The sequence below is a fragment of the Sander lucioperca genome, chromosome 13 (genome assembly GCF_008315115.2).
Source record: "Sander lucioperca isolate FBNREF2018 chromosome 13, SLUC_FBN_1.2, whole genome shotgun sequence".
Classification (NCBI taxonomy): domain Eukaryota; kingdom Metazoa; phylum Chordata; class Actinopteri; order Perciformes; family Percidae; genus Sander; species Sander lucioperca.
The window spans coordinates 23,983,137-24,008,371 of NC_050185.1; the positions used below are offsets into that span (position 1 = coordinate 23,983,137).

At 42.0% G+C, this 25,235-nt stretch overlaps 1 protein-coding gene across 1 annotated transcript in view; it reads right to left on the minus strand.

Moving 5' to 3' along the window:
• The window catches only part of LOC116052891 (kin of IRRE-like protein 3), a 368,756-nt gene that overhangs the window by 71,184 nt on the left and 272,337 nt on the right, over positions 1 to 25,235 (minus strand). The window contains exons 6-9 of the mRNA XM_035990803.1: positions 23,533 to 23,638; positions 9,039 to 9,187; positions 7,173 to 7,300; positions 1,681 to 1,807 (exon numbers count right to left, since the gene is read on the minus strand). Of these exons, the coding sequence (XP_035846696.1) occupies positions 1,681 to 1,807; positions 7,173 to 7,300; positions 9,039 to 9,187; positions 23,533 to 23,638 (510 nt within the window). The remainder of the gene's footprint in view (positions 1 to 1,680; positions 1,808 to 7,172; positions 7,301 to 9,038; positions 9,188 to 23,532; positions 23,639 to 25,235) is intronic.

Below are 25,235 nucleotides of genomic sequence, written 5' to 3' on the forward strand. Positions count from 1 at the left end.
CACTGTTCTTTTTCCCAGATTCCGTCATTTTTGTCCCAAGTAATTAAAAGCACCACAAATATTGCATAAAAATAGACTTGAATGGATAAAGTAGTTACAAACGGGGAGATTAGGGGAAGCGCGAAGAGCCTAAGCCGCCATCTTGTCCAGACGGTCACGTGACCCCTGTTGACATCGTTTTCCAGTGAACTGCGGCCATCGGTCAGAGTGGAGATTAAGATGTGGAATGTGGCCATTATAAATCAACGATATGCAGCCTCATTAACAGTGACAGCTGTGCTGCAGCTCCACCCTGTCCAAACTCATCTAGGGTGGATTTTTAGTCTTCCAATGGTTATGCTGATATTCCAATTTTGGCTCAGAGAGGTTGCTTTTATTTCTCAGCATGTGTTGTGTGTGGGTGAGTGTTTTTTCTGTGCAAAATTGTCCCAGGAAATACTAACCAGATCAGAACAGCAGAGGTAGGAACTTTCATAAAGTGAACAAAGACGGAGTCACGTCATATATTTATACTACTATATATATACAGTATATATATTAATTCTCCTAAATACTGAGTAGAATAGTATTAGCTTAAAACCTACAAAACAGTTGTTTTTCCAAAGGAAAAAAATAAGAATTGTACTATGTGTATGTATGTTACTATATGTAACTTTTAAATGTTTCTGGAACTGTGTAATTTTTAACCTAATGATCATAAATGACCTGTAACAGCAAATGAGACTAATAGTGAAAAGAATGCTATTTTTATATCGTTTTTATTAATGCCTCTGCCCGGGTCCGATTTTTCCCCGAAGTCACAAAATGATTTACGGCAGGTAGACGGTGCTACAGTAACACATTCTGATGGGTCACAGATTTCGGTGTAACACCGGAAAAGCCTGTGTTATTGTATCCAGCCAGGTAAAAGGTAGCAGGAGATATCTTTATAGCTAACTGTATACCTAACTGTATTTAGATTTTATTTTATAAGTTATCTGTTTATGTAGTTATGGCTGATACTGGGTAAGGGCCATCACAGGAAAGAAGGAAATTAAACGAAGAACAAGAAAAAGCTACAAGGTAAAGTGACACACAATGGATGGGCTTTCACCAGTTTTTATTTATTTTCGGTCCGTGTTCCTGTTGGCCTACTATTTTCTTTTCATTTGTCCCCCTGTACCTGTGTAAAGCTTCCTTGGGTTTCATGAAATGAGCTTTATTAATCTAAGTTATTATTACATTTGTTGCTACAACAAACTCCTAATGCTATGACTCGTGACACAGAGACAGTGATACCTGGTTTAGCTCACGATACATCCAAAGTAGGCTAAGTTACCATATGCAACACCACTAACTCAGTAATCTACAGTGGGTAATACAGCACCGTAAAGAAAAGACCTTTAGGACAGCAGGTGTGGTAAAAACACTACCGCTTTTGTCCAAAGCGGCCGTTACAATCAACACAAACTGAAAGTTACAAATAGCCACTTTAAGTTTGAGGTTGTAATTAACCCTACACAAAGATTTAAATTGATGTCAGCACAATGCAGAGTTTATTGATTTATTAGCATGGCTAGATTCTTCCTCCTCAGCACCTCAAACATCTCTGTGTAATCTGTGCATTACTTTAGACGGGACCAAGTGCTGTGTAGACAAAGTGCCATTCCCATTCAGTGCATGATAGGCCATTGTTCTTACCATTCACAGTGAGCGACATCTCCTTCTCCCCGGCACCCACTCTGGGGACTACGGCCCGACACACATACTTCCCAGCATCCTCTGGCTTTACTGCTTTCAGTGTCAGAGTGTTCTTGTTGCTGAGCACCTGTGTTGTGAGGGAAACAGTTTCAAAGTTCGGAAGAGACACTAGTCATTTCTATCTAGTTATAGAAACAGTGCTCAAAGTGGGCCGATACTCACCGGTACACAGTACCGGCACTTCTACATGTTACTCTTAAGCGTACCTGCACTTTTTCTTGCGTACCGCTACTTCTCGCATGTAGCCGGTACTCTACCACTGACAGAGAAAGTGTCAGTGTCAGAGAGATTGACCCTAACGTTACATAAACTACACTACCCAGAGGGCACTACGTGACTTACCTCAGTTTGGAAAAGCTGTCTGATGCCTGCAGCCTTACCGTAACAGATTTTTCACTGCTGAAAACCTAGAAACTAAAAAGAAGTGTGTGGAGTTTGTAAGCCGTTATGTTAGCCTGGCTTTAGAAAGGTACTAAAAGAAGGCGTGTGCCAGAGCCAGACCCATCCACAGAGGTCCAAGTCCAACCAGAAACATCAGGTACCATTCATGAGCTTCAAACTACCGTTAACGTTGATGTGAGCGGAACAGCTAGCGTTAATGAGGAGTCTGCAGCTACCAACCTTAACGTTACCTTAGTCAATGACACCGACGATAACGATAACGTGAGTAACGAAACACATGGATGGCCTGACTGTTGCTCCACGAACAGCTGGCTCGTTTTTAAAGATAACAAACTGGGCTGCAAAACATGTAGCAGCATCCCATCACTTGCTGGCCAGACAGAGAAGGGACTAAAGCTGTCAAGAGAATCACACACACACACACACACACACACACGACTTGTTTAAATAAATACATACATTTATGTTGTTAATAAATAACAATAAATTGTTGTTGTACCAGCAATATCTCCAAGTTTGTTTTTCACTCTAGAAATCTCAAATGTCATAATGATTTGCCAATGCAAGAGAGTACCGGCACCTTTTTTTCCCACTTCAAGCACTGTATAGAACAATCACATTGACACAAAAGGATAGCACGGTTTAACAAGCAGTCCACGCTGACAGCAATTTGTAAGAGATGCTGCACAGTTTGCAGGGTGAAAAAAGTGACAAGCTGAGAAATTAGTGTTTTTAATTGTTTCATGTGATTCAAAGCATGCAAAAGTGCAGGGTGATTAATTTGGTTCTAGTTTTTATCAAAGTCAAGGTTACGGTAAACTTTATTATACCAAAACTAGGGAAATTTGGGTTTATCCTGAGCACTCTATCAGCTACAGCAGAAACATTCACGGTTCAGTATTGTCACGGCATAGTCTGGATCGACAACAGTTCACTTACTGGATAATCACCGGAAGATCCCCTGCCAGATGTCCCTTGCCTTGCAAAACTCCGTTTGTTTAGGGAAACAACAACAAACTTTGAGCTAGCAAGCTACATGCTGAAAATGTGGATGGTGCAACAAGGCGGGCCTGTTGGTTCTTTCAGGGAATGATTGTAAAGATTTACTAAGAATATGTTTAGGACATTTCCTCTCTAACTGGGATGTTTTGGGACTGATTGGTGGGATTGCTGTGGACGAAGTACACACGGTGAGCCAATGAGGTTTAACCATGTATCAGCTAATTTAAATAGCTCACGTTACTGTATTGTGTCAACAGTTAAATTAAATTTTATTTATAGTATCAAATCATAACAAGAGTTATGTCAAGACACTTTACAGATAGAGTAGGTCTAGACCACACTCTATAATTTATAAAGACCCAACAATTCCAGTAATTCCCCCAAGAGCAAGCATTTAGTGTGAGAGTGGTGAGGAAAAACTCCCTTTTAGGTTTAAACCTCGGGTGGTGAGGAAAACTTCCTTTCATATTATAGTCACAATAAAGACAATGGAACTATGACTAGAAATAATACTTGTAGTAGTTCATGGCGTAGCAGGGCACTCCAGGGTGTAGCAGTGTCTGACAGCGTTGCCACTTGTTTGACAGTTCATTTGATAAACATTAAAGATGCCGACATAACAAAAACATAACTTGATGGGGGGGAATGTCAATTAGCTCAGGAAACGCTGATCCTCTTATGCAGCCTGTTTCCAGCGTCACATGTCCTCAGACTGACCCTAGTCTCTCTGTTTCACTTCCGCTTTGTGAGCTCCTTGACACAGATAAGCCCCCCAGAGCCGGGTGGCCAATGAAGCTAAGCTGAATCATGACGTGACAATATGTACCTCAGTTTTGGGGTCATGATTTATGGTGTCAGGATTATGTCATATCTCTGCAGACAAAGCAGACATTGGCGGGTGGCTGCTCTGTGCGCGTGCTGTGCGCATGCGCGTGCTGCTTAGTTTCATACACGCCATTCTTTCCCTCTCCCTGTGTTTTGTTTCACGCTCGCAGCTGCCTGCTCTCCATTGTTGAATTGGTGCGCGAACAGTAATATCTGCATGTGTTAAACAATATAATTTGCTCGTGAGCATGTTTTATCACGCTCGCGAGATATGACATAATCCTGACGCCATCAGTTCGGCATGTTTTTGGTACAACAGGGAAGGCGCGTCTTATGCTCCTTCATAAGACGCTGACCTGTTGATAATTCTTAAACTAGGCTGCAGCTTGTACTTGTGTACAGGGCAGATAACACAATGAACTGAATAAAATGCACTCAAGAACTTTGACCATCTGCTTTAATTAGGTATTCTCTGATTGTGGTCACATATCCGCAGCGATATATATTATTAGTTCTTACTTTGGCACCGTCTGAATCTGCAGTGAGAGGCCGCCTGAACGCGTTCAGCTAATCGACACATTCGGGTGACGTGTCGTGAATGAAATGTTTGAAGTGTTTTTACAGACAGACCTAACTTGAGCTTAACAATGTTGGCATACAGTTTCAAAAAAATGGTTGTCCATTGAGCTTGACTAACGCGACTAAGTTGACTAGCATGCTACAGCTGAAACACAACAACTGATGCCAAAACCTTCCTGGGTAAAACTCATGCTCCAGAATTTCTGTTCCATGCGTGTGAGTGAGTCAACATAAATAGACTTTTTTGACGTGTTTGGGTCACAGGGTGTACGGAACCAATGTCACTTACCAATTCTGTACTGAAACGGTTTCAGGATGAATACACGTATCTTGGCAGCCCTAGTTCTTTTTATTGTGAAATAAAACATTGTTTGACAGAAGTTCAAAATCACAATAGAGAATGAGCGATTTTTGAAAATGCAATTCATTGAAACGTAATACCATGTATTCACAGTCCAAGACAGTTCGATTTCTGCACATCTGGCTACAATGACACATTTGTCCTTTCATTTAGCATGTGTCTAAACTACAGGCAAGGCCGGCAGTAACAAATTACATTTACATTACATTACTCTCATTACTGTAACACAGTGTGTCAGATACCGATGCAAAAATCACCCTTTAGTGTCATATGTAAAGCACACACACACACACTCAAGTACATTTTACTATTTTAGCTGACCTAATCTTTACTTCTTAAAGGGCAACTATTAAATAGCATTTTCAGGATAATACTTGTATTTTGCGTTTGTATTAGAACATGTTTACATGCTTTAATGAATGAAAATGAATTAAATTAATTAAAAAAACACTTTATTTTTCTCATACTGCCCATGGCTGCTGCACCTGTATTCACCCTCAGTATGAGATGCATCTGTCTCTTTAATAACAAAGCTCAGTCTGCTTTGATTGGCCAGAGTGTTTCCTGGAATCTGAGCTCCACTGCAGCCAAAGCCCCCAGGAAGAGCGCCATGTCTAAAAGCCACCATGGGCTAAGCGGATAACGGTGGTACTGCACCCCATGGCCCAGAAAGACTTTTCCCATTGACTTTGCATGGCGAAAGAAACTTCTATATTTCAGCGGATAATTTTTTTGGGGGTACATCAACTTACCAGCCCGAACACTTAAACATCCTTGTTTAAAACGTCATGTTTTTAACATTTGTAACATTCATTAGTAGCCGAATCCAGAGTTATTAAACTAGTTATGATGAACACGCATAATGGACGCGAGCAGAGCCACGGGACTGAGCCCGCCCGCTCACATGACTGTTCTCCTGAGGTCCTGTAGCTGTAATAATGGATATAGCTAATGGTTGTAATTCACCATGTGTTCTATTAATACGTCCATGGTATTATCTTATGATACATCCGAGGGATGTATGTATGCTGTAAAGCCTGTAACGTGTATGTAACGTACGTCATTAGCGTTACCCAAACTGGTGGGGCTATCGGCTAGTAGCTAACATCAGGGGTAGCTAGCATGGATGTATTAAGAGAACGGTAACATTATAAATAGCTATATGCCTACATAACGTTACTACAGACAGTGATTACATTGCCTTGGTTCTCTCTTAGATGAGGGCTGTATGCTGTAAAGCTTGTAACGTGGATGAGGGATGAAGCCATGGATGAGCTCTGTTCACGAAACTGCAGGCTAACCTTAATAGCTAGCTAGTGCTAGCTAGTAGCTAGTAGCACGACATAATGATTAAATCTCCTTGGTTGTCTAAATACATCCATCGTTTATTTAAATAAGCATGTAAACCATCAGGAACAACGAAAACACAATGTTTAACGAAACATTAACGAAATCAGCGAGTTCATGAGTTCGCCACTTGTAAGAGACATGAGAGAGAAGCTCATGAACAAGCATGTTGCTACCGGTTGCTACGACAACACAAACAAATTGTTGCTGGTGCGCATGTCCATTGTGACGTCATGGGCCAGTCAACGCGGAAGATCCGAGCGCCATGCTTTTGAGCACTCTCATTGGAATGTACGGGGCTTCCCCCCGAACACTGTATCCAATTCTCTTAATACATCCATGCTGCAGTCTTGCTGTTGTTTCACTAGTAGCAGCTGGAGCTACTGCAACGGAGTAGCTATATAGCAGGGCTTTGTACTTGGCTTAAAAACCAAATGATACACAACCGCCATATCCCAGCAGTAATTTGACCAAGAAATTGGAGAGAAATGACCAGCATTGTCCGCCAAGATTACAGATTGTAAAGGCATGAAGCAGCACTTTCTACCGTCAAAAATCACAGATAAAGGCTTCTGAACTACCCAATCGGACATGTTTCAGCAGGAATGCGACCCAGATAAAGGCTTTTTAATCATCAATTAAAAAAATACGTTTACCCCATTATTTGAAAATCCGACATTATAACATTGTAGATGTGACAGAAAAAAACGAAAAAGCATAATATGTCCACTTTATGACTCCCATTATTAATGTTATTATATGGAAATGGACATTGTATGTAGAATAAGCACTCTCTGTATAGAGTAGCTGATTTTCAACTGAATCTTGATATTTGGTGACATGTGATAGATTTACTATCTAATTTATAATCCACCCTCTTGCAGCCCTATAGAAATGGTCACAATGAACTACATACCACTCCTGAGCCCCGTTTCATCCAAACAATGGTTAGAGAGGGGTTTCCTGTCCAAGCACAGTTGAAAACAGCATCAGATCCCAGGTCCACCTGCAGAGACTGAGGCTCTGCCGCCATCCTTGGCCCAACTGGAAGACACACACGACACTAAATCAGCTTTTGCAATATATTATCCGCTTGTAGCAACCTTTTGTTTGGTTGTGTTTATAAGTTCTAGCACAAAAAATGACATTTCATAGAAGCAGAGTTGCGTGCATATATCATTTATTTTTGTCTAAACACTCGCACTTAAGGTCAGAAAAAAATTATACAATATTGGAAAAGTCAAAAATGACATGAGGGTGTGTTTACTTTATTAACATTTAACTAAAACCATGATCCTCCCCTAACCCAAAATAGCCTTTATATTGATGCGTGTGTGTGTGTGTGTGTGTGTGTGTGTGTGTATGTGTATGTGTGTGTGTGTGTGTGTGTGTGTGTGTGTGTGTGTGTGTGTGTGTGTTATGGAAACATGTGTGTGTGTATAGGACTTTATATAGTCCTTCCATCACTGACTTCATTGAAAAGACCTTTGCAACTTCATCAGCCATTTCTAATCATCTTAACAACTAATGTATTCATCAAACCTCTAACAACAATAAGAGCAGCAGTGTTTATAAACGCAATATAAAAGCAACAATGACTGTTACATAAATAATGTAAAAAGAAATAATGGTCACAATGTTAAAATAATAACAGTACTTAACTGAACAGCAATAGGCTATGTACCTGTGGTATTTTAATGCAGGCGAATACAAATAATGTCAAATCCAGCAGAGTGACTGCTGAGTGAACAGAAAGGGCACCAGGGTTAACCAAGCCTGACTGTTAGGCTGGCTGTTAGCCTGGTCTGGAGCAGGCTAGCTGTTAAGGCAGCTACACACCGGGCCGATAAACGGCCGTTGGACAGTCTGGCGAGGTCGGTGACTCGAGTCTGTTCGGTGTGTTCCGTGCCGTCGTCCGTCCGAGGGGCCGTCGTCCTTCATTTTGGCCGACCTGACATGTTTAGTTGGAGACAGGGCAGGGACAGGGACGGACGGATGAGCGTGACTAAGCCTCTTATTAAATCTGACGAAAATCTTTTAAACTGACCTTTGTTGATCTGAAATGAAGACAGATTCAGCAACTGCACGGCCTATTTCTCGCTTAACATGTTTTCAGAAACACGTTTCGGTGAACTATTTTAGTACAATATGAGATCGTATTCTGAACGAGCCGCCATGACAGTCTGGCTTTGAATTTCCGGAGAAAACAAACCCGTGACGAGTTCGTCCAATCAGCTGCCGGTTTTAATTTTTGGGCGACAATACAGATTAGCGCCGCCTGCTGTTATGGAGACGTATTACGTCTCGTTGCTTTGGTGTGTTCTGAGGCACTTTTTTTGACCAACTTGGGGAGACTGATCAGTCACACTGCCTTTTCTGCCGACGGTTGGGTGTCTGGTTGGTGTGTAACTGACATAGCCTGACTGTTAGCCTGGCTGTTAGCCTGGTTTAGAACAAGCTAGCTGTTAGCCTGACTGTTAGCCTGGCTGTTAGCTTGGTCTGGAGCAGGCTAGCTGTTAGCCTGACTGTTAGCCTGGTCTGGTGCAGGCTAGCTGCACAGTATCACAGTCCTGCTCTGTGGCCAGAGGCCTTCAGACTTTTTGTTGTTAATATATTTATTTTAGACTGTATGTCTGTATTTTCTAGAGGATTTAGTGTTTTTCTGTTTGTGTTGTTTCCTTGATTCCCTCATTGTGTTATTTTTGAGTTTTCTATGCTTGTGCTGTGTGAACCTTATGTGTCTGTACAGCCCTCTGGTTTGATCAAGCTGCCAATAACTCACAGTAGACATCCACGTTCCTGCTGATGTTGGTGTTGCCCAGTGCATTGGTGACCTCACAAGAAACGGGCTCAGTGAAGAAAGAGTGGTCCACAAGAACCTCATAGGTGTCACCTGGCACGCCTGGAATCACGGTACCTCCTTTGGCCCATCTGAAATCATCAGAAGTACAATCGATCAGAGGTGGAAATTGTGATTTTCACAATGAGAATAATTCAACAAAAACCCAGTAAAATAAAATACAAAAGTCTCACAGAGCTGCCCTACACCAATAGCAGGGCTACTTAAAAAAGCTTTAACTACAGGTCTTAGGCATAAACAGTGAAATAAATGGACACGACACCATAGACTTCGACGGAGACCAGTGAAGTCAATTTAGCATTCTCTCACAGTTCAATATCATCACCCCTGATGCATTTATGAATATAGTCTCTGCTTCAAAGCCCAAAACATGCCAACTGGACCCAATACCATCCAGTCTCCTTAAGGTATTATATTTACCATTCTGTGTAACCACGTTCTTTTTATTATTAACATGTCACTCACACGAGGTATGGTACCAGCAGTATTTAAATCAGCAGTCATAAAACCACTACTCAAAAATCCCAATTTATGAAGCCGACAGCGGCGAAGGCCCTATTGGAACTGAAGGAATTATTAGGGCCCGAGCGCCGAAAGCGGCAAAGGCCCTTTTGACACTGAAGGAATTATTAGGGCCCGAGCGCCGACAGCGGCGAAGGCCCTATTGAAACTGAAGGAATTATTATTTTCCCGGCAAATGAATTGGCTTTTTGAGGGGCTTAAAATATTCAAAAACTCACCAAATTTGGCGGTCGCATCAAGTCTGGTGAAAATTTACGTATTTTAAGGGTTTCGGGAATATGCGAGCAAAAATGGCTCGCTAGCGCCCCCTACAATGTTAAAAAAATTGAGCCCCTGCAGTGCGTTTAACGTAAACTCACGAAACTTGGTACACATATGTATCATGTCAAGATGTACAAAAAACGTCATTGAAGCCATACCCATCCTGTTGGGCATATACTAAGCCCAACAGGAAGTCCGCCATTTTGATTTCAAAGTTCGAAATTAGTGCGATTTTGGCCATTTCCACATGTCGTACTTTAACGAACTCCTCCTAGAGATTTCATCCGATCAACTTCAAATTCGGTCTGTGCCATCTTAAGACATTAAAGATGAAAAGTTGTTAAAAGAAAAACTTTTCGCCATAGGGCATGGCCGTGGCGGGGCGGCCATTTTTTTGCGTTTCGCCGCCGAAACAGGAAGTGGGTGTAACTCGAGTGTACATTGTCCTATTGGCTCGAAACTTTTCAGGATTCATAGGAGTCCAACCCTGAGGACAAATAAAGGCCAATATTTTTTTAAAGTCATAGCGCCCCCTAGTGGCAACAGGAAGTAGGCCTAAAAGTCAAGGTGCTATACTTTAACGAACTCCTCCTAGAGATTTCATCCGATGGACTTCAATCTTGGTCTCTATCATCCCAACACCTTAAAGATGAAAAGTTATTAAAAGAAAAACTTTTCGTCTGACGGTGTGGGCGTGACGTGGCGGCCATTTTGAGTGTTGAGCGATGAACAAATAAATTGTTGTAACTTGAGTGTACGTTGTCGTATCTGCCCGAAAATTCTCAGGATTGACAAGGGTCCAGGACTTTTGGTCATAGCGCCCCCCACGCTGGCAACAGGAAATGCGCCTTATATGACAAACATCATCCAATTTACATGAAACGTAGAATCTGTGGTCTACATGTGATAATGAGCCGGCCCCTATAATATAACCATGCCCACTTACTCAGGCCATGTCCTCTTTCATAACATTTGTACCGTTTAAGGTAGAGTCTTGTGTGAGGTGTCATTGAACTCAGCAGAGAGTTCCTTCTTCATTGGTGATCGTTTAGCCCACCCCCTATGCTTAAGCCACGCCCCCTTTCATAACATTTGAACGGTTTAAGGTAGGGTCTTGTGTGAGGTGTCATTGAACTCAGCAGAGAGTTGCTTCTTCATTGGTGATGTTTCGCCCTCCCCCTATGCTCAAGCCACATCCACTTTCATAACATTTGAACCGTTTAAGGTAGAGTCTTGTGTGAGGTGTCATTGAACTCAGCAGAGAGTTTGTTTTTGATTGGTGATGGTTTGGCCCGCCCCCTATGCGTAAGCCACGCCCCCTTTCATAACATTTGAACCGTTTAAGGTAGAGTCTTGTGTGAGGTGTCATTGAACTCAGCAGACTTCTTTCTTCATTGGTGATGGTTTGTCCCGTCCCCTAAGCTTTAGCCCCGCCCACTTTTATAACTAATGACCCATTTGATGTAGACCCTTGTGTGAGGTATCAATGAACTAAGCAGAGAGTTCCTTATTTATTGGTAAAGGTTTGCTTGGACCCCTATACTTTGACCATGCCCCCTTTCACAGCTAATGAACTGTATGACGTAGAGTCTTGTGTGAGGTATCATTGAACTTAGCGGGAGTTCCCTTTTCATTGGTGATGATTTGCGGTGTCTGAGTGCCACGTAAATGCACGGTCGCAAGGAGCAGCGTCTGCAAGTAACCCCGACGCGCGCAGAGGCGCGAGGGCCCGTCCATCGCTGCTTGCAGCTTTTATTAATAGTTAACTTTGCATTTTACATGGGCTAAATTGTTGTTGTGAAGTGTTCTGAGACCATGGTCCATGGTGATAATTCACTATAAATAACAATAAATTGAATTTAAATTGAATTAGAAGCACTTTTCCGTTGATGGCTGAGCCTACTGCGCAGCCTCAAACTGAGCTTGAAGACATAGATGTGACATGAGCAACCTGTCATAAATTTGTAAGTCATCTGGTAGCCGTGCCAAGAGAAATCTGTTCGTGGATAAATGTTACTTCATATGAATTCACTTGCCACATACCGAAGTATTTCCAATCCATCAAAACGTTGCTGAAATATTTTTTTCCTGATGCTTTTCATGGACTCTCTATGGGCTTCTCCCTTGACTGTATGCCTCCACGTCCCCCCGATTGCCTGCGAGCTTCTCCTGACTATACAGTAATTTATCTACTGTGCGACAGAAAGTCACGTGGTTATAACTCAATCGTTAGCCTATTTTTACAAAAATGGCTGCTACGGGGCCATAACAAATAGAGTCTTGAAATGCTTCACATTAGTTATTTGCTGTCAAAGTGACTCCAAAATGAATGGGAGTCAATGGAATGCTAGCGGGAGGTGATGGCTTGTTAGCCTCAGAATCTCCCCATAGGAGGTACGCTTTCCGGATCCTCGCTTACCCCCTTGGTCTTAGACCACAGCAAGCAGCAAAGTAAAACTAAAAACTAACAGTGGCCGTCACTCGTATCTACAGTATCACATTATCTACCTGGTGACCAAGTTATTTTGTTGCACCAATTATTCTACAATTTTCTATTTCATTGTAATTGTATTTTAATTCCAATTCTTGCTAAATAAAAAAACAAATATTGTATCCTGTCACATGGTAAATAATAATAATAATACATTTTATTTAAAGGCGCCTTTCTTGGCACTCAAGGACACCATACAGGGATACATAAGACATTTAAAAACAGCAAAAAATAAGGGTTAGGGGGTTAACCCTAACCCAATAACAACAACAGAAAGAGGCAGAGCAATTGACATTAAGGAATAGGCAGTTTTAATCAGACGTGTTTTGAGTTGCAATTTGAAATGGGGGAATGAATCAATGTTTCTGAGTTGAGGTGGTAATGAATTCCAGAGATGGGGAGCAAAGCGACTGAATGCTCTGCTCCCCATGGTGGTGAGACGGGCGGAGGGGACAGACAGGTGTATGGAGGAAGAAGATCTGAGGGAGCGGGAGGGAGTGGGATGCTGGATGAGATCAGACAAATATGGGGGGGCGAGGTTGTGGATGGCCTTGAATGCAAACAGGAGGACTTTGAATTGGATACGGAATTGGACCGGGAGCCAGTGGAGCTGTTGGACGACTGGAGTGATGTGGTGGATGGAGGGGGTTTGAGTTATGATGCGACCAGTTGAAGTTTATGGAGGGATTTGTGAGGGAGGCCGAAGAGGAGAGAGTTACAGTAATCCAGATGGGAAGTGACCATAGACTGTATATAGAATGGACCAACAGATCCCGTTGCTCTGGACGGAGAACAGTGAAGGATATTAGAAGCACTTTTCAGGTCAGCGCTGAGCGTCACTGAGCAGCCAGAGACGACGTAAATGTGATGTGAGCAGTCTGAAAGTTGTAAGTCTTCTGGTAGCTGTGCCAAGAGAAATCTCAATCATTCCCAATCTAGCAGAGACGGAGAGTGTAGGTATATGTAAGGAGATAACATAGGCACAGGCTAATTATTGCTCACTAAAATGCTAGGTAACATTAGGAATTAAACTTAAACAGTTAATGTAAGTCGAAACTGCCTGCGAGCTTGTACGGTAATTCCTCTACTATGCGACAGTAAGTCGCGTGGTTATGACACAATCATTAGCCTATTTTTATAAAAACGTCTACTACGGAGCCATAACGTGAGATACAAGGTAATGGAGTCTTTTATACATTGTCATGTTTCTTTAGAAATAAACAGTGGACAAATAAAGTCTTTAAACGCTTCAGATGTAAAGTTATTCGCTGTCAAAGTGACGTCAAAATGAATGGCAATGGAATGCTAACGGGGGGTGAGTGCTTGTTAGCATCAAAATGGTGCCATAGGATCTACGCGTTGTGAGGAGAAGCTTACCCCCTTGAAAGTGACGAGACTGTTGACAAGGATGGCGGCAGTGTAGGGGGTAAAGGAGGGGCGGAGGTGATTGATGGTTCGTAGGTGGAAGACCGGGTAATGTTATTGATGTGGGGTTAAGGATAGTGTGCTGTCAAGGATGTCACCCAGACTCTTAACCTGGGGGGAGGGTGAAATGGAGGAGTTATCAATAGTGAGAGAAAAACTGTCGGTTTTGGATAGGATTTGGTGCCAATGAGGAGAACCTTGGTTTTATCACTGTCCTTCTCCTTTAACTGGCAACTGTTAATGTGTTAGTACTGTATGTATGTACTTGTGCTGGTGGTTGCCTAGTTGTCACCCACAACTACTTTTACAGTTTAATTTTGCAGTAAGCTTTTTTTTAACGTTTTTTTCACCAACTTTTCACATTTATACCGTATTTCACCAGGATTTGCAACATTGACTTTCACCTGAAAAATGTGGATATTGCCCTGGCCTCCAGCACCACTGCCTTTTTTCATCTGTGTAACATTGCAAACTGTAGGCACATCCTGCTCTTTTAATTACTGTGCCAACACTAAATAATGATCAAGTGTTGCATCAAGCTAAAGATAGCACATATACAGTATTAAAGATAAAGGCTGTCTTTAGACAGGGATAATGTAATGGTTGTTCATAGGTTTTTACTTTGGATGTTCCTTATTTACTAAGAAAAAGTGAAAGTTCAATCTTATTTACATTAAATAACCAAATTAAACGTGGTGGTTTGTGATATATGTATAGACAGCTGACTTTAGCTGACTTACTTCTTTTTCTTGCCGATGACTGAGACGCAGTCAGTCATCGACACGTCCTTTTGCTGTCAAAATACAACCTCCCTCCCTTTTTCTCTTGAAAACTTGACCAGACATTTCGCAGCAGAGATACTTAATGTTTGAGCACACTTCCTGTTCCCTGTCAGGCTTCAGTCTGCCATTGCATAGCACAGTCCCCTGACACATCCAGTAACAAAATACAGGTGACCACCTTGTCAGATTAACATCTTGTTTCTTCAAAGGGATCAGAAGTAACACAGAGCTACTGCATGAGTGTCAGCTCATTTGATGTGAGTTGTGTTGGACAATCCAGCCCTGAAAGGACACATCTAACTGCCTTCCAGACACATTTGATTATCTTTGGCTCCCTGTTCCACCTGGTGACAGCGACAGGTTTGTTTCAGCCTTTATCAGCATGTTGTATTGATTTATAGAAGCCTGTCAAAAACATGGACTTTTTATTGCATAAAAGTCAGTCATCTCTAAAATTTGCTGTTTGAAGACCACATGACTTATCCTTGGTTTGATCTCTCTATCCTGTTTATGAAACTGAAAATGTTGACATTGATAGGCCATTGTCTGTAAAACCTGCACAAGCTTTGCTACTAATTTTGTTGCTTTGCAGGGTTTCTTTCGACGTGTTGATAAAAATATCACCTGCAACTTTGACGTGAACGTCATCAAGTTGCTTTGAACAGTAAACTCAGCACAGTGATCTGTGTTGCCAAACTAAGATTGCACTTAGTCCACAGGACTCTGCTTTGCCTTTCATCCTTTATCATACCCTGACTACTTCAACCAATTAATCAATTGTATTTGTGACATCACAAGTCTCGGTGAAAGGACACCACAGCTGCCGACATCCCGCTGAAAACCAGCCAGCGCACTGTTCGCAGGAAAAACAGCGCAGGAATAATGACTACTATGGAAATATAAAATACAAATGGAAGACTAGAGACCATCTTGTGTTGGGCCAGTGGGGGCATCCCTATTTCCTACCCCCTACGTCCTGCCCCCTTGCTCACACAACACCCAACTTGGCCTTCATTTTGATCTTATCTACACACCTGTAAAGTTTCGTAACTGCATCTTGAATGGGTGTGATGCTATTATATAACACTTGAGAAAATAAGCAAAAGTACCTCTGTGCTAGTTTCTAGTTGCTAGTTTTCACACGGTAAAAACAATACCAGTATTGCTGTGGTGGCTGGTGATAAATAATTGTGTATAAGGCTAACATAGCCAGTATCTTACAGGAACACTTCCTGACATTGTGGCAACTGACCTTGCAGTCCCTGCTTGGTTTGTGTGCTGGAGCATGCTGAGCCTGGAGCAGAGGCCCGCTCATGAACATCTGTAATGAGCTGATGTCAACTTGTGTGGGAGTAAAGAGTGAATTACCAGCAAACCGTCAGAGTAGGAGCTGAATTTTTTTGACTCACTGAGCTTATTTCTCCAGGCAATCACCTACAGTTTTGGATCTTTGACAATGTTTAATGTGTATTTCCAACACTCATGAGCAAAACTCATAAAAAGTACATTAAGTCCCCTTTTTCCATACGTTCTGCTGAAAACACTGCTGTTTTTGATGTCTGGCAGACACTCTGCATCTGTAAAGTAGTACCAAGAGGCTAATATATAAAAAGATACAGGGTGAGACTAAGTGGCAACTTCTGGGTCTGAAAGGTGATGCAAATGCTGAAGCTCCTTAAAGCGGCATTCTCTCTAATATCCAGCAGGGGGCGACTCCACTGGCTCCAAAAGAAGTCTGTTTCTATAGAAGTCTGCGAGAAAATGAACCTACTTCTCACTTGATTTATAACCTCAGTAAACATTTTCATAATGAGGTCTCTATCGCTAGTTTCAAGTCTTCTTCAGTACAGCATGATGTTCATTTGGTAAATTATGGTCCCATTTATTTTAAAATAGACGATAAAGCAGGGGAGGCTTTAGGACCTGTCAATCAGGACAGAGGCTTAGCAATGCTAACCATGCTAACACTGTGGACATAAAAATAAACCTCAACTTGTTTTTGGCTGTTGTCCGTGTTTTCATACACTTTGACCCTCTCACTGTGTGTTTTCACTTCAGCAAAGTTAGTTGGAACATTAGGTCTCTTCAGAAGGGTTGAAAATCATCGACTTTCCCTCTTTAGCATTTAGCTTAGTGCAGCACTATCCTACAACAGCGTGCTGCGTCTGACATCCTTCGCACATCCGGTTCAGTTAACCAGATAAAAGACATTCTCACAGAGACTCCTGCCTTCATTAGAGATGATATAGGAGGATGGATGACTATCCTATTAACTTATAACACAACCTGAGTCTAAAACAACATTAACCTTTAGGTATCATCATCCATCTCAATCACATTTAAATACTTTCTTGTGATGATTTATTTCTGACAGGCAGAGACTGATCTCGCTTTCGTCACTATAACAATGTTGCAATAACAAAAGTCACACAGGAAAAAAAACAAAGAAATTAAGTCATTGATTTCAGAAAGAAGCCTCCGCCAAGTTCCCCTGTGTTTTTCTCATGGCCAGGCTGTTGAAGGTGTACAGCAGTACAAACATCTGGGTACAATTATAGACAATAACCTGACCTGATTTAATGCCAACACAGATGGGGTTTGTATAAGGCCCAGCTTATACTTTTATCGGTAATTGAGAAGTTTTAATTTTGCTACATCTTTTATGAAAATGTTTTATTCAAGATTTATCGAGTCTGTTTTAACTTTCTCTTTTATTTGCTGGTTTGGGTCCCTCACTTAATAAATAAGCACAGACTAGACATCATCGTGAAAATGTGTGGCAAAATTGCAGGGATACATTATGAAGAGCCAGATAATGTCTCCTAGCTGAGCCAAGTCCCCCTGGTCTTGTGATGCAGGCATTGAGAGATTTAGGAGCTCATTTGTCCCTGTTACCATTGGACTCATTAATAGCTCGATGTGATTTGTCCCCTATGATTAGGAATATGTTTCTAGGACTTGAAAACGTGCAGGGCTTAGCCCAGACCCACTTAATTAAACAAACTGAATGCATGCATTGCGTTTGGCTTGCCCAGGTTGTTAATGGCCATGTATGTTCATTTCAGCCGCCCAGTTTGTAGATGTTTGTTAGATGGCACAAACATTTGGCCTTATCATAGCTGGCCTTGCAACTGAAAGGCAAAGGTTGTTTCCAGATTTGTGAGGCCACATATGATGCGAGGGGTTCAGGGGGTCCTCCCTCAGAAAATACTGATCATTAAACACTTAATTTCATGCATTCTGGTGAATTCTTTGCACCCTATTTCTACCTTTTTCTGCATTAATTTATGCTGGAAATGTCTTTATTTATGTAAAGGGAAACATAGGCGACAATACAAAATATAAAAATATTATGGAATATATTCTTGCATTGCCAGACCTTCCTCCACAGTGCTGCGGAGGAAGGTCTGGCTAGTCCACACAGCATTCCTGGATGGGAGAAGAACGTGCTCTGGTTTATTGGCATTTCTTTAAACCAATCACAATCGTCTTGGGCATCGCTAAGTGCTGCACGGAGTCCCGGTACTGCTGCAAAATAGCCTCGGGAAGGATAGTTAGTCAGATAGTCTAGCTAGCTGTCTGGATTTACCCTGCAGAGATCTGAGGAGCAGTTAACCATAGTCCTTATAAATCCACTGGAGTTTAGAACGCCAACGCAAAGAAAGAGGAAGGTAACGGACATCCGGCTGAAAAGAATTCGACATACGGCGGAATTTCCGGTGGCAACGGAACAATCCTGGAAGTGGAAGGTCGTGGAATAGTACAGTTTACTTAACCTTAAACTGAAATCCTCTTCTAGAGATTTTTAAACAATTCAAAGCAAATATGGTATGTATGACAAATGGGTCAAATTAATCCAATAATAGGTCCTTTGTTTAAGTGGATATAAATGCTGTCTTGCATAGTGAAATTGTGGCTGCCGAACTGTAGTTGTTGCTACCAGTGCATACAAATTTGTTTAAAGCACAATAACAAAAACTATTTCTAACAAGCAGTGTTACTGCCGGATGCCAATCCACGTGACCCTGCATTTGCGCAACCGTCGGACACAGCGCGCATGGTGGAGTGTGCACCGCTTGAGATGGTGTATTGCAAAAGTTGTACCAAGCGGGGATAACGTCATCAATGAAAAAGGAACTCTCTGCTGAGTTCAATGATACCTCACACAACACTGTACCTTAAACGGTTCAAAAGTTATGAAAGTGGGCACTCTCTGATCACATGGGCATGGATAAAATATAGGGTGCGGCTCAGTATCACATTTAGACCACACATTTTAAGTTTCATGTAAATCGGATGATGTTTGTCATGTAAGGCTGATTTCCTGTTGCCAGCGTCAAAAGTCAATTTTGGCCTGTAGATGTCCTCCATGGCCGCCACACCACGCCCACACCGTTGGACGAAAAGTTTTGCTTTTAATAACTTTTCATCGTTGAGGTCTTTAGATGACACAGACCATACCATCTCTCAGAGTAGTTCGTTAAAGTATAGTACCTATAGTTTTGGGCCTACTTCCTGTTGCCACTAGGGGCGCTATGACTTTGAGTCAATTTTGGCCAGTAGATGTCCTCAGGGTTAGTCTTATGAATCCTGAAAGGTTTTGAGCAAATTGGACAATGTACACTCAAGTTACACCCACTTCCTGTTTCGATGGTGAAACGCACAAAACGGCCGCCCTGCCACGGCAAGGCCCGAGGACCAACATTTTTTCTTTTAATAATTTTCCATCTCTAAGGTCTTAAGATGGTACAGACCAAATTTGAAGTTGATCGGATGAAATCTCTAGGAGGAGTTCGTTAAAGTACGACACGTGGAAATGGCCAAAAACACACTAATTTCGAACTTAAAATTAAAAATGGCGGACTTCCTGTTGCGTTAAGGGTATGGCTCCAATGAGCTTTTTTGTACGTCTTGACATGCTTCATATGTGTACCATATCTCGACAAGACTGAGCTCCTTTTCCTTCCAGGGAAGGGCTCTCCTACCCAAGACCTGACTATAACAATTCACAGCGAGGGAGAACTAATCACTCAACGAAATCCCGACTGTTCACTGTCCTGGCTCCCAAATGGTGGAACGAGCTCCCCATCGATATCAGGATGGCCGAAAGCCTACACATCTTCCGCCGAAGGCTAAAAACACATCTTTTCCGACTACACCTTGGATAAATAAAAAAAAAATTAAAAAAAATGTTGAACTCTCTTTCTGAACACTTTCATATGTCTCTTTGTAGCTTTGCCTATTTAAAGCTACTGTATTTGCACTTACTACTTGTGGTCTGGAGTTTGAACCTTCACAGTTGAAAGCACTTAATTGTAAGTCGCTTTGGATAAAAGCGTCAGCTAAATGACATGTAATGTAATGTAATATCGTTAGACTATGTTAAACGTACTGCAGGAGCAAATTTTTTTTACTTTGTAGGGGGTGCTAGCGAGCCATTTTTGTGCGTCTATTCCCAAAACCCTTAAAATACCTAAATTTTCACCAGACTTGTTGCGACCGCCAATTTTGGTGAGTTTTTGAGTATGTTAAGCCCCTCCAAAAGGCAATTAATTTGTCGTAATAATAATTCCTTTAGTTTCAATAGGGCCTTCGCCGCTGTCAGCGCTCGGGCCCTAATTAAAGTTTTGCCACTAAAATTGAGGTATTATAAAGCATAAATTGTTGTTATGTCAAGCAATAATTCTAAATTTTAATCACAATCAGGGGAATTTAAATCTCAATGTTTAATTTCTAACAATCTTTAATTGCAGTGTGTGCTGATATCCAGCTGGATACGATTGATCCTCTACCGCACCATACACAAACACCGCCCAGGAGATTTCAGTGCCAAAACAGTCAGACAGTTTTTTGCCAATAAGCAGACAGCATGATTTTATGTCCTTGTGTTCACATCAAATGGATGACAGGCCAAGCTTGACCCTCACAACCGAGCCTCTCATTAGACAGTGCTGAAATGACAAATGAAGCCTTCAAAAGCAGAGTGTGGCAGCAGAAGCAGTCGATAGCACTCTCCAAAGGAATAGGAGGCGCTTGATTTGCGATCAGCTCATCTCCTCTCTTCCTATGTTCTGTCCATACTTTCTCTCTCCCTCCTTTCTACTTCAAATAATTTCCGGCTCCTTCTTCCCTCGCCCTCCTTTACATTAGTCGTCTGATTCACTTTCTTTTCCTCTATCCATCGCTTCATTTCTCCTGACTTCCTTTGCGATTTTTTTGAAAAACAAACAGGCAATGATGAGTCTGCCAGACAGCCAGCGGCGTGGACGCCTGTGTGGGGTTGTTGAGGTGACTTGTCACCTGTCCCTCCTCCTGTCCTGTATCTGTGTGTCTGCAGACATGGTGCTGCTCTCGAGCTGCTGTTGTACTTTTGTCCCAAACACCCATGAGTCTTGGCAAACAAACATGCACAGATTAGCAGTAATGCACGGACCACAGATGCATACACACTCAGAGGCTGGCAGGCCAACCCGTTCTCATTCCGAACTTGTAAAATAAGGACATTTGGACAGTGGCTGTCAGCGTCTGATGCGACGAAAAAGGCGTCTTTCAGCGTGTTTGTGTAACGCACCTGAGAGAGCAGCAGTTAGATAGGATTTAGCGAGTAGTATGTAAGGGCGAATTTCCGCGTAAGGAGGTTGGTTGTGGTGGTTGATGGGTCAAACAAAGGACTTTCACCCAGGAGAGCGGGGTTCGTGAATGGGTCAAAACCAGGACTTTAAGCCCACCCACCATCTTTTCCTTAACATAACTGCATCAAAAGGGACGGCAATAGTCCCGACCAAGCGTGTTTACTTAAAGCGCTAAAGGGACGGCAATAATGAAGGAATACTTTCTAATTTGGATAAAACTTGCGCGATAGCTACGCTCATCTCATCCATGGAAGCCGCCATGTTGTTTAGACTGAACAGTCGCTTCTCGTTGCGTCACACCTAAACCTGCCCCAAAACTAACGCTGATTGCTTGGTCATTTGGCGAACGGCTCCAAATTGTCTCTGTCTCAAGATGCCAGACTGGTCTGCGAGTGGAAAGCTGGAACTCGCGAGATCAGGACGGTCTCACGAGGCTAGCGTACAGATGCTTGGGAAAGTGTCTTAGATTGCCGTTTTTGACATTTAAAACTTGGTTAGATGTGTCTGTTAGTTCATTTTATCAACAACATATTCTAATGAAAAAATATATTTTGTTCATTTGGTTTGGTTTAATACCAGTCAGCAGTGGAGACTTTAAACATTAATACATGGGAGAAATGCCTTTTTAGTGCATTTTGTTTAATTTGTTAGAATGATGAAACAAGAGGAGGTATGAAAAAGGGAGGACTTGATGACACCATGACACCTTGCGCCTTTTCAGAGGACTTTTATTGGAGAACTGAAAAGACTATGAGAAGCTCGGGACCCGCACAGGCTCAACTCTGTTCACATTGGCAGGCCTCTCCTGGCCTCGATCTGGAGGGGGCTTAGCTGGCTGTCTCCCCTACATCTGTTGCAGACTCGAACTTTATGGAACAAGCTGGGAGCAGCCTCTAATCAACCTGAGAAGCAAGAACATTTTAGTCCCTTGGTTCCCCCTGGTTCTTTATGAAAGATAAGAACTTGTGCAGCCTGTCACGCTATAATCTCTCTCTTCGACCTGGCTCCTCTGCTGTGCCGACCTCTGATCGTCGACGGCAGGCCACATCACTGTGCTGCCTGAAGGCTGAACTATGTTAAATCTCATCACTGCACAGATGTGCTAGTGGCCGACATTCAACCCCACTGATACAAAGAGACTCTGAGCAAAAGAGACTTTGAATTCAACGAGGTCTGGTGAAGACTTTCACAACCTTCTTGTTCCGAACGAGAGAAGATGGTCTCATGCTGCCGAGAGAGAAAGGGATCCGGTTCAAGCCAAACCGCCACATGAGAAACCCGACGTCCGAAGATTGCCCAAGCTTCCTTCTACCAACCTCTCCTCTGCCCTTCAAAACCGTTGGCTGAGACGTACTTGTACTTTTAAGTGATTCATGAGTTGATGTGAGATGTTTGATGCCAAAATTAGTAAATTAATAATTGTTAATTTATAGCTTTAGACAAAAAGATCTCCCTTAAACTTTAAACATGCAAACTTATAATTCATCCAGCACTTTTTATACTTTTCTCACCTGCTGGCATCTCAACCCATTAAAATATCATTTGAATTTTAATCAAATCTAAATCTCAAAAATCTAATGTTTGGCTGATTCTACCTGGACTACACAGTGATCTACATTCATTCATTGTGTTCATTTTTGAGTGTTTTTACTTAGCATGTTATTTAGTTGTTTACCGTTTTAGTTATTAGTTCAATAAATATTTATTTGTAAAGATTATGAAATCATAGGTCACTGTTCACCAAGGAAAAAGAACACCTGTAGCAACCCTGAGATTATGAGACTCAAATGATTGATTGATTAATTAATGAATAAAGTTTCCCCTGTTTTTCTAAAATGTGGGTGGTGTCCAAATAAAGTTAAATGAAAATGCTGTCATTTAAGATAAACTTATTGCCTGGTAACTGAAGTAAGTGCCATCACTCTCCTTCATCCATTGTACAAATGTATGTGTTTATGATGCAAATTTTGAAGTTGTTAGTTATTGTTATGCATTTTTGAGTTTTTATTAATTATGAGTTGTTAATAATGGCTACTATTACGCTACACCTGCTTATCCTTTTAGAGGGTGAAGAGGTGGGGTATACCCTGGACAGGTCACAGGGCTGACACAGGGAGGTAGACAACTATTCATGCTCACCTTCCCGCCTATGGAAAAATGGTTTAACTCTTTAAGCATTTGAGGTATTCTGTACACAGTTTGTTGAGTCTATTTTAGTTGAACCCATATTATAGGACTTATTAATGGCCACCTAGTGTGTGTGTGTGTGTGTGTGTGTGTGTGTGTGTGTGTGTGAAGCTCACCTGTAGTAGATAACAGGTGGGTTGGCTTTGGCGGCGCAGTGAAATCTGACCAGAGTCCCCTCCAGAACAGGCTGTGGCTCCACGCTGAGGTTGACGATTGGCAGGTCTGAGAGAGGGGGGAGATCATGACAGACAAAGCAGTCATCATTTTGAAGTTATCAGTGGCTGTGGTTACACATTATAAATAGTTACAAATGATTTATTAATGTGGACTCTATCTTCAGAGCTATAATTACTATCGGGCTGTTTTCTTTCCCTTTAGCACAGCAGCATGCCCTGCATGATGGAGCTAAGCAGCCTGGAGAAGAGCCACCACACAGGCTTCACCCACCCAGGAAGAAACGGATATCCCCATGTAGGAGGGGCACCATCACCATCAGTGAATCTACGCTGTTTCAAAAGAAATTAGCTTGAGATGCAGCAACTTTGAGGATTTTAGGCAAACACAGAACCGATGGCAGAATTCAGTAAAGGATGAATGGCCAGGATTGGCATCTATTAATCACAGGCCACTTTGGTAATCCACACTACATCAGGGCTGGACTGGGGTAAAGCCGTGGACCATTGAGACCTAGACCAGCCCACCACAATCGGCCGGACATCAACCGTCCTTGCACTCCCCTTCAGCACATGTACCAGCAGGGTTCAACATTAGCACCATTTACCAGCCAAATGCTGGTAAAATATGTAAGTGGCTGGTAGATTTGCTTGACTCACCAGCCCAAAAAAAAGTAAAATTTTAACATTCACTAACCATTTAGCTGGTGGACAAAAAGTTAATGCTGAACCGTGCATACCAGCCACTAATACTCTCACTTAGATGAGTGGTAAGCAAGAGAGTATGATAATGTACTCACTGAGTCAAAAAGGCTGCCTGGCTCCTGATGGTTAGATGGCTAAAGGTTGAGGGCGGAGCATGGCTGTCATCAAGGTGTCTTACTGCAACCAGTAACCAGTAACATAGCTCAAGCACGGCGTTCGTCGTTCCACTGGTCATGACTGCTTTCCTAAGATGGCATGTATATGCAAACGGTATTGTCTTTATACACTATCTTTTTAATAAACTGTCTGTACACTTACAAAGTTCTCAATGCTTCGGTTTACATGTAGGGACCCTCATTATGTTACCGTGGAAGTGTGGTGCTATTTTGAGCCTTGTTAGTGGTGTAGAAATAGCGATTTCTTTTTACTTTACCCGTGCCCCGAAAACTAGTGTTATAAGGTAATTAGCGGTTTGAGCTAACACTGGTCACATTCGCATTCCCATGTGTTATTAACCCCTAGGTTAATTTTGTGCCGGAATTGTCCTTTAACAGAGCTGTCAGCCCTGGGCTAACAGGGGTCTTAGCCCTGGGCTGAGTGTCGAGTGCAAAGTCCTGGATATGGCTGTGGGCTTGTCGCCGCCACTCTCACGCATCTGTCAGTTTGATGAATGTAGCGATGCACACAGCACATCAGTTGTGTTTAGGGTTAAGGCTGAATAAGATTCTATAACACTGACTTAGCCTGCAGCCATAAAATCATGCTAATATCCATTACTTTCTTTATTCTAAACCAAATAAAAATATAAAATACAGCACTTGATACAGCAATGATTTTCATATAAAGTCCTTCCAGACATTATTTTGACTACTACTTAGACCATTATTTCTATCAATAAAACACATGCAAGATATCTGTGCCTAAGGATGTCTTCAGTTATC